Raw genomic sequence first — 10487 nt, 5'->3', positions numbered from 1 at the left:
ATTAATGGAGCGCTTCTGGACAAGCACTTCAAGGTCAAGTGGTGCCGGAAGGTGCGATGTGGGCGAAAGCCACCCACAGAGCTGGAGGGGCAGCCTGTAGAGATGGTATCAGCCTTTCCCTTTTGCAGAAGGAAGGCAGGATGGATACCCAAGTGATTAGAAATAGTCATATGAGCTCAGCTCTTAGTCGTTGATGGCCCGTGAATAGCTGTCAGTCACAGGAGACTCTGGGCTTTTAAACAGCCCGGGGTCAGCTATACAGAGACCCAGAGTAGCTCAAGTTTTCAGGAAAATGAGAATTATTGGGGAGGTTTTGTTCGGTCACGGTAAATCCATAAAATGTATCATGTATTCGGTAAATGGAGCGTAACAATAACATCATGATAAATTATAATCAGCTTCTTAAATTACTATTTACTGAGTGCCAACAACGTGCAAGGTCTGGTGCTTTTGACTCTGCAGGGGACATAAATGCTCACCGTGGTCTCTGTCTCCAAAGGACTTGTACGTATTTCAGAAGATTAAGTGAAAACTGATCATTTCCGGCATTGCAACTCTTTGAGAGCAGTGACAGGCAGAGAGTAAGCTCAGACATATCACTTTATTAAGATGCAAACCAACCAATAAGTATTTTAATAAACTTATTCAAATGCTGGAGATTTCCCTATGTCTAGTCTACCGTAACAAGCAGAGAAAAAGGACTCACTCGAAGGTGCTCACGTACCAACATGCAGGCTGGAGAGCAGAGGTAGGTGGGGTTTTAGGAGTCCGGGATGTCACGAAAAATGTGGTACTTGGTGTGTTAGGTTCAGGAAAGGTGGACGGGAGTGGCCCCTCACCCCCGAGAAGGGTTTATTATATTTGTCAAGTTGGAGGCGAAGGGTGGTAGGGAGTGACGAATTTGATTAAGCCACAAAGGACTGACAAGTGTGCTCTGAGTTCTGTTTAATTAACCTTGAAAAAGATGGCTCAGCTGAAACTGTAGGAAGATGAAAGGAGGGTCAGCGCGTGGGAGAACTCAGCCAGGCGTGCCAGTAAAAGGGGCAGGGGCGCTATGGCCCGGACAGGCCATCCAGCCGAATGGCCAGTTGGTTAGCAGTAAGGTCCCTACACTTTTTTAGGTGATGGTCTTAAAATATGATGCAAACAGTGGTTGGGTATGATACTTATGAGGACAATATCCTGAAATAAACGGCTAATTTACACACAAAAAATTATTGAGTCTCTGACATGCCAGGCACACTTCTAGGCGTTGGGGGCACAGCACCGAACAACAGACAAGATCTGTACATTACATACTGGTACGGGTAGAGGATGAGAAACCAGTCCATAAATGAAAGTCTTCATTGACCAGGTGCTAAGATGCCTTCATGGACCAGGTGGGGAAGGGGCATACGGAGCGCCTAGATGTTCGTAGGAAGAGAGATGCAATTAAAATAGAGCGGGCAGAGAAGGTCTCGGTGACAAGGTGCTGTCTGAGGAAAGAACAAGAAGAGGTGAGGCAGGGAGCTTTTGGGATGTGGCCCCGAAGTGGCGATGGTCCGGCATATTTGTTCTGGGTCCAGGGAGAAGGACAGAGCAGCTGAAGAGAGGAAGAGCAAGTGATGGGGTCCAGGAGGAACGGAGCACCAGAGCTTGTAGGGACTTGGAAGTCATCATATGGAATTCAGCTTCCACTCCCTGTTAGATGGCGAGCCGTCGGAGGGCTGTGAACAGAGGAACTGACACGGCATTGATCCATTTTAAAAGAATCACTAGCTACTTTTGGGAAATAGACTGTGAGGGAGAGGCAAGGACAGAAACAGTGAGACCACTGATCAGGAGGTTATTGTAAAATCCAGGTTAAGAGACAGTTGTGGATTTTCCCCGTAGTGGTAGCAGCAGAAAAGGTGAGAAGAGGTTAGGTTCAGAGCATATCCTGAAAGGTGCGCCAGCAGGGTTTCCTGACAGATTGTGTATGGAGTGTGAGGGAAAGAGGTTCCCAGGACAACATCATGGTCCTTGGCTTGAGCAGCTGTAATCATTGACATCATCGTCATTTCCTGAGATGAGGAAGACAGAGGAGCAGTCCTGGGGATGAAGATCAAGAGATGTGTTTCTGTATATATTAAACATGCAACCGCCGCTAGCGATGTCAAAACGGAGGTGCCAAATAGATGGTGGAAGTCACGGAGGTATTCCTGGGACATAGGAATTTGGCCATCAACAGCATAACAATTGTTTTTAAGATGTGCTTTGTTGGGATCTCCGAGGGCCTAAGTACAGACAGGAAAGAGAAGAAGTTCAAAGAGTGAGCCCTGAGACCCTCCAGTATTTAAAGGTCTGGGGTACCCGGAGAAATGAGTGAATAAAAGTAAAAAAAAAGGAGCATCTAACAATGGAGAAAAAGTAGGGCTGTTTCCTTTCCAGTAAGGAACGTGTATCAAAAAAAGAGAAGGTCAAATGACAAATCGAATAAGGACCAAGAAATAAAATCAGGACTGAGAACTAACCATTGAATTTAAAATCTGGAGACCGTTGGTGACCCTGATGAGTGATTTCAGTAGAGCAGTGGGAACAAAAAGAGATTGTCTCTTGTCCCTGATTGGAGTGGCTTAAAGAGAGAATGAAGGACTGGAAACAGTGATTGTGGATAACTCCTTGAAAGGATTTTGTTATAAAGGGATCAGAAAAACACTGAGGTTGCTGGAAGGGCATCAGAGATCAGGAGGGTTACTATAATTTGTTTAAAAATGAAAATTACAGCCTGTTGAGGAGTGAGGAGGCGGTGTGACATAATTCTGTAGGAGTGGGACTTGGGAAGAGGGTCACGAAGGACCTGGGGCTTCCTTATCCAGCCGGAGAAAATCGAATTGCATATCACTTCATGCCCTGTCACCATCTGACTTTAAGTGCATGTTGTTTAAACCATTTTGACCTTACTGAAGTTAGCGTATTTCCAAAAGTTCTTAAGAAACAGTTACATTGAAGGTGAGAAATATGTCAACCCTTCAAACTGAGGGTCGTATATGAGTTACGCATTATTGTTAATTATCCTAACCTACGCCGTGATCTTGTGTAGAAAGCATGATTATCTTTAGTTCACCACGAGGGAAACCCAAAGCTCAAGGAATATTAAGTAATTTGTTCTATGTCACGAGCTAAGTAACGTGATTATCAGAATTAAGAGATGAAATGACTACACATTCTTTTCACTCTGGATTTGCCATTCTCCAGGAATAATCCTGTCCCTTTGAGTGGTGAAGTGAGTCAATTTTTATGGCTCTTGTTCTATTTATATGGCATTTACTATACATCTTAATTAATAAATTTGTGGAAAATATAATAGTGATCAAAACCCCAAATTTGTCACTATTCTGGCAAGTCAAAATTTCTACTTATAATGAAGAAGGTCTTAGAAAAGCAGAAAAATATTCAGTAAAATATGGGCACATAGCATCCTGATGTTAAAAAAAGATCTTAGAGATCAAATAACCTAACATTCCCAATTTATAAATAAGGCACTGGAGCCCAGAAGATAAGTGATTTGCCAAAGTTAGCAGAGTTAGTCACAAGCAAACACAGAGTTCCTGATTTTGAATCTAGTGTTCTATTCAATGCACTTAAAACACAGTTAATGGGCTGACATTAGCTTCTACAAAAAGAATTGCAGGTTCCTTTAATTAATGTGCTGTTGGAGTACTTTATAATGATACATCTTTTAAGGTCAGACAGAAAATGTTAATCTTTATTCCAGGATTTCTGGGTGAATCTTTTGCCGTTACTATTATAGTTTGAATAAGATATATTTTTTATTCACTTCATTCTCTTCACTCACTTGAATTTACTGGCTTTTTTTTTTTTTTTTTTCATGTTTCTCTGTGCAAAGAAGTTACATGAATAAGCATTTTGAGCCTGCGGAGTGGGCTGCCTCTTGTTTCTGACTTAGAATATATTCTTGACCATCTTTTATCCTTCCCGGGCCTCTACTGTTGTGAACTCACACTGCTAGGTCCTTAAGAAGGGGTGAGGGATGGCTCTCCAAGTTGCCAGCTAGGAGAGAGGGAGCAGGATTGAGGAGGACACAGAGAGAAGGAAGCCCAGGAGGGCAAGCCTGAGGGGTGTCTGGATTGTCAGGGAGGCGACAGGAGACGGCAGACATGCTCCAGACACAGCGGGAAGGCCTCCCAGACACACACTCCTGATTGACTGTTGTTGAGAGTTTGACCCTCGTGACGATAAGGATGGGACCCAACCTCAAAACCCCTCCTGGAAACCAAGATGTGAGTAGATTCGAGAACCTTCCAGGAGAGGTCGCTTCACTGATTTGCAGCAGAGAAGTAAAGAGGGAACAGAACGTTCTCGTATTTGTCTAATCTTTAAAAATCTGCTTTTGTCTGATATTTGCACTTCACAGAGCTGCTTTGCCATTGAAATCTGCTTTCCGGGTCACTGGGTATTTTTTTTTTTTTAAGCTTTATATAATTTAGTGATGAAGTAAATTTAAACACAGGGAGCTGTGACCTGAGAGTGAGAATAAATTATAAACTAGTGATATTATAAGATCGCACTCTTCCACACTCGTCACTTGGTAGATTTCAGAATTGAGGTATAATATTCTCCAAGTTTGAATGACTGATTACAGAGCAACTATGAGAAAAAAATAAGGCTTGTTTTCTCCTCCAAAAAAGCACTAGTGTATCATAAAAAGAACACAAAGCCAGGCAGAAATTTTATTTTAATGTCTACTTCCCACTTACTGATTATGAAGCTTGAGTAAATTACAAAACCTTTTCTTCCTTGAAAGCTCTTGGCTGTTTCACGCGGGTTGACTAACCGTGGGTAATGCTGTGTCGCTAATATTTTAGACATGCCTGGAAGTTAGCTCAGCCATAACTAAAGGCATCAGACAAACACCTTTAAGGCTCATCATTTAACCTGACACTGTAAATAATCGAGATTCCACAACTGGCATTTTTAAATTTGTTTATTCTATTTTCCACAATTTTGACAGTAATAAAGGCGAGCTCAGTATAGCTCCTACCTGTCACCCAATTCAAAATACTCTCCTTAAGTGTCACGGTGAGTGAAGCTGGAAAATCCCACTTGCTATGCGGATGAGTGTTTGTTTGGTGACGTGTCAAACTGAGTAACGCCCATCCGTCTTCAGCTGTCTCTTGTATTGACCTGAAAGATTATCAGAAATTCTACCAGTCCTGGTGATCATTTGGATCAAAGTTGTTTCAATTCTGTTCAGAATTTTTAGAAACACATGAGGATGTAACCAGATAATAATCATGTTGGAAAGTAGCTTTTATTGCATTCAGCAAATTTGTATTGAATATGGCGTCTGCGTGCAAGGCGCTGCGGGATTAGTGGTACCAGAGTCAGAAAAAGCCTTTGCTTTCCGGAGATTAATGTTTGCTGCAGGAGACAGATAATCAGATAAGTGGGCAAGTAAGTTTGTGATCGACTGAAATAAGTTTTCAGAAAAGAAGAGAATCTTGTTCCAAGAAGAAACTGGCTCTAAACTCTGGCATTAGCGGAGGCTTTCTTGAGCAAGTGACCTTTGAACCGAGAACTGAAGGAGGAGGAATTATTCTGGCCACAAAGAGGAGAGAGAGGCAGAGAGACCGGCAGAGAGACCAGTGTCTGCAGAGGCTCTTAGACGGGAGAAAGCAGTGTGGCACGTTGGGGTAAAGGGAGGGAATCAGAGAAAATCTGAAGCTTGGAGAAGGAAAGGAAGGTGAAAAATGGATACAATGGGTTCAGAAAAGTAATAAAAACAAAGATCAACATTTATATAGGTCTTCAAAAATCAACGCTTATCTAGCTTTTGATACACAGCAGGCACTGCTTTTAAGTGATTCAGTTAAATTATCTCGTTTAATCCTCGCTGCAACGGCTGAGTTTGATACTGTTTTCTTTGTTTTGGGAGATGAGAAGGTTGCCACAAAAAATACAGATAAACTGTGTGAGACGTTGAACTACAAAGGGAATGAAAAAGAGGGTGATGCTGGGGGCCTGCGGAAAGGGAGAGACTTGAGGTTATTTAAATAACAAAGGAAGCTTCCAGTGACCACAGATGGTTCCGTTTATGGGAATATTAGACGGATAATCAATCCTGTGAGATTGGGGAGGGGACAGAATCCCACACACAGAAAAGGATTCTACTGCAAATAGGTGTCTGTTCTCATATAACAAGAGAACGCAGGCATAGGGAGAGCTTTGTGCAGATCTTTTACTTACTTGCCCATTAATGTTTTCCTTCTAGTATTCGTTTGAAAGAGTCCTATATTATAAGGATATATACCCTCACCTTTTATCATATATGTGGCATACATTCCTGGAGTGTTTGTTTGCCTTTCAATTTAAATTAATTTGCGATTTATGGCATCAAAAAGGTACAAACTTCTACTTGTGAGATAAGTAAGTAAGTACCAGGGCTGTAATTTACAACACAAGGAGTGTGGTGAACAGGACAGTTGAACAATTTGAAAGTTGTTAAAACAGTAGGTCCTGAGAGTTCTTATCGCAGGATAAAACATTTTGGGGGGGTATCTATATGAGACGACAGATGTGAATTAAACTTATTGTTTATGTTTTGTGATGATCATTTCATTACTATACTCAAATCATTAATAACCTTAAACTTATGCAATGCTATAGTCAATTACATCTCAATAAAACTGGGAAGGAAAAAAAAGGTAGTTATTTTCCTTCAGTTCTCCCTCTTGTCCCAGTGACTCTCTGGGTTCTCATGGATATCCCCATGGCCCACATGGCCCAGACCTTTATTTAGCTAGAAAAAAAATTCTCAATATTTCTATCTGTTTCTTTTTTAATCAAATTTTCCTTGACAGTTCCTACATGTGGCATTCAGCATAGAAAGACCTTCTTCAACCAAAGTTTATACAAACATCCTTCAATAATGTTTTTTTCCAAGACATACCTGATCTTTTCTCACTTTTGGATTTTTAATACCGCTGGAGTCATATTTATATTAGGCATGAAGTAGGGATCTCTGCCCAGCCCACCTCCTCCACCACCACCTCTGTGGTTGCCTTTAATTAGCACATGCTGTCCATCGTCCAGGTTTTAGCCTCAAGCATCTCACAAGTTATGTAACACCATCAAGGAACACTTCCTTGTGCTGCATCAAAACTGCCTGTCTGGCTGCGAGCGACTTCATCCTCACGGTGGAAGCAAGGACAGAGAACTGTGCACGTCTCTTCTCAAGCACATGTGTCCCTCTTCTGCCAGAATCATTCAGAATGTTTCTTGGGAGTTTATTTTTCATGATTGTGTTCATTTCTCAGATTAAAGGTATGTCTTAATCTTTTTACGAGGGTTTTATGAGGCAACGTCCCTCTCATCACAAATTGTAAATGATAGAAACATTAATATCCATGGATGATTTTGCTGAGAATATCTCATAGGACTTGGACTAGGTTATGGCTCATCTTGAGATTCTACAAGTCTATGAAATGCTGTATCATTCTTAAATACTCTGATGGACAGTGAGGAGGAGGAAGAAATGAACTTACTGTGTATCTGCAAGGTGGACGACACTGTGTTAGCCATTGGCTACTTTGAATGTTAGCATGCTTCAAGTTCTGTATTATCACCTCCACATCACAGATAAGGGAATTGAGACTAATGGCTACAGACCAGGGAGAGTCTATTTACAGCCATACTACTAATAAAACTAGTAAAAAAGCAGCTTCCAAAACCTATCCTCTTTCCTCTTTATCGCTCGGTACTGGGGATGGCAAGGCTCACCTACAGATGACTACCAACTTGATTCGTAATGTGTAGACGGTCAGGCTCAGCACTGATTCAAAAGTACCGAAAATCCCTTTAACAGAGGAAAGTCTTCTATGTAGCTATGAGACTTAAGACTTCAAATGCAAATGTCCCTTGGAAATAAAATCAGTAACTGACATTGCAATAGACCATTCCAGTGTGGGCTTTGACAGGATCCAGAGACAAACGTGAGAAGAAAAAGATGACAAAGGTGGTAATTGCAGAACAAGGTAAAAAGAGAGAAGTTGAAGGACCCTGGCTTCATTGCTTCCTTTCCAGTTTTGCTTCTATTTTCCTCATCTGGAAATATCAGTCTCAATTTCCTTACCTGTCAAGTGGGGATGCTGTGGTAACGACCGCTAACTGGGACCAAGTGAACTCTACAAGAATAACTCTGTTTCCCAGTTACTGTGGGTGAATGTTCATGCCAGATGTATTTTCCCTCTTATGTTTCCTTTTAGAAAAGGTAATTCTTGGAGTAGAGGGTCAACAACTGGTTTATCCTAAAAGGCTTCCCCTGATCCAGAAGCGAGATGTTTGGCACACCCATGATGTTGACATACAGGTACAGACTTTGGTTTAATAAGAGGCATTGCTTTCACGGGCTTGCAGAAAGCAGCCTCGGTCTCCAATCAGAGGCAGACAAAGGAGTCTCGATTTTTCTGACACCTGTATAGTTTGCAGCATGGGCTTGGCTGGGTGGGGGTGGAGGTTGGGGGAGAACGCGATCCCTTGATGGATTAGGAAACAAAAAAGCATAAAGCTCAGGTTTTAGGAGGGGGCACTTAAAAATCTTCCAGTTTGAGTGAGGAGTTCCACTGACAGCTTTCCAGGCTGATGTAAGGCAACCTCATTTGTTCTGAGCTGGTGTCCATGGAACGTCATCTCTGAGCACTTTGCCTTCCCAGGGAACTGATACACAGGCCTCCGAGATCCTACAGCAAAGCTGGACAACTTTCACAGGGACAGAAAAGCCTGATTGATCCATTGCTCCAAAGAGTGTTTACTCAGGTGTTAACATTTTTAACTATTTAAAATTTTATTTCCAAAAATAATAAATATGTATATAGAAAATATATAATATACCGAATAAGGAGGAAACCAAAATTAGGTTATTTTCAATTCCCTATCATAAAAGGCATTCAGTGACTGTTCTTGATAGTTCTTATCAACCGCTTGCATTTTGAGCCTTAGGTTTTTAATCTGACCCATGGAGAATACTGACTGTCACTACGCCCCAACACTCCTTTGAGAGAGGAGACCCTCCCTAACGCAATGACTTGTCTTCCCTCCACCATTAGAGGAGCCAGCCCTCCAGGCTCTCACTTTTTAGGTTTCTCAGTCATAAGTAAGACACCTTTCAACTTTCCAAATGGCCCCATGGAGGCCTCTTTCCCATGGCTTGAGATGATTTTAAAAAAATGCAACTCTCCATCTGGTGCTGTTTAGAAATAATGTCTAACCATTTATCTCTACTAATCTCCTTGCAAATTATTTTTTTTCTCTTGATCTCCAATTCTTTTCTCACTTTTTCAAAACTTTTACTGGTTGGACATTGGTACTCAGCTAAGAAGTCAAAACCAGATTTCTGCCACCCATCGTGCAAAAGCTGGTGGGCTCTTCCAGCGTCTGTTATTGGCTTAAGATTACGTGAAAAGTCTCATTATGAATATATGAGGTGAGCCTGGACTGGGGCAGGAAATTTACACAGTGAGTTTGGAGCATCCTGTAGTCCTAGAAAGTAAGAAAGTTCTCAAAACAGATAAACTCAAACTCACATTGATGGGAATATGTCGAAAGAACAGAGGCCAACTGAGAGATCTCCCCATGGCCAAAGAAGGGACAATTTGAGTCACCAAGTCAATAACATACGTTTGATCATACCACAAAGTATAAATTAACATCCATGAGCCCATATTGATATGAATAAATGATTGAACAAGTGAATAAATGATTGAACAAGTAAATAAATGGGGGAGAATAGACAAATGTCCCATAGAGAAGAATCAGAGACTTGATGTAGACACTCTCTTCCCCAGGGGGTGGAACATGACTCCCCACACATTAAGTATGATCTGTGCACAGTGACTCCCTTCCAAAGAGTAGAATTGTATGGAAGGAGGAAAAAGTATAGCTGTATGTTGGAGAAAGCTGACAAGTGCTACCCCCGTTAGGTAACCCTGGTAACATCAGTGATAAGTCATGGTGATAGGATGTACTCTCGATATGATGTGATGAAAAGGGCTCTTGACTTTGTCGTGTTCTAGCAAGTTTCCATAACCCCAGTCTAGGCACGAGAGAAACATCAGAAAAATCTAAGTTGAGGGAGAGCCTGCAAAATGCCTGACCAGTGTCTGACCAATACTCTTCAGAGTCAAGGTCATCAGACAGAAGAAGAAGCTGAGAAGCTACCCCAGCCTTGGGGAGCCTAAGGAGATATGGCAGCTAAATGTAATGTGGGGTCTCGGATGGAATCCTAAAACAGTAAAAGGACATTAGACCCAAACGATGGAAATCTGGATAAATGCAGACTTTAATTGATAATGTCAACCTTGGTTCATTAGTTGGGACAAATATACCACAGCAAAAGAAGGGGTCAACAATAGAGAAACCTGAGTTGGTCTGTGGGAATCTTCTGTCCTATCTTTCCAACTGTTCTCTAAATCCAGAATGATTCTAAAATAAAAGTTAATTTAAAAATT

At 41.6% G+C, this 10487-nt stretch overlaps 1 protein-coding gene across 1 annotated transcript in view; it reads left to right on the top strand.

Annotated features, from left to right (window-relative positions):
- Positions 1–7253: 7253 nt before the first annotated feature.
- The window catches only part of ADAM7 (ADAM metallopeptidase domain 7), a 44943-nt gene continuing 41709 nt past the window's right edge, over positions 7254–10487 (top strand). Inside the window, exons 1-2 of the mRNA XM_006194011.1 lie at positions 7254–7305; positions 8247–8350. Of these exons, the coding sequence (XP_006194073.1) occupies positions 7254–7305; positions 8247–8350 (156 nt within the window). The remainder of the gene's footprint in view (positions 7306–8246; positions 8351–10487) is intronic.

This window comes from Camelus ferus, chromosome 31 (assembly GCF_009834535.1).
Source record: "Camelus ferus isolate YT-003-E chromosome 31, BCGSAC_Cfer_1.0, whole genome shotgun sequence".
In the NCBI taxonomy this organism is placed as follows: domain Eukaryota; kingdom Metazoa; phylum Chordata; class Mammalia; order Artiodactyla; family Camelidae; genus Camelus; species Camelus ferus.
Note: the sequence above shows the minus strand (reverse complement) of the source record. Positions and strands in the feature narration are given on the sequence as shown.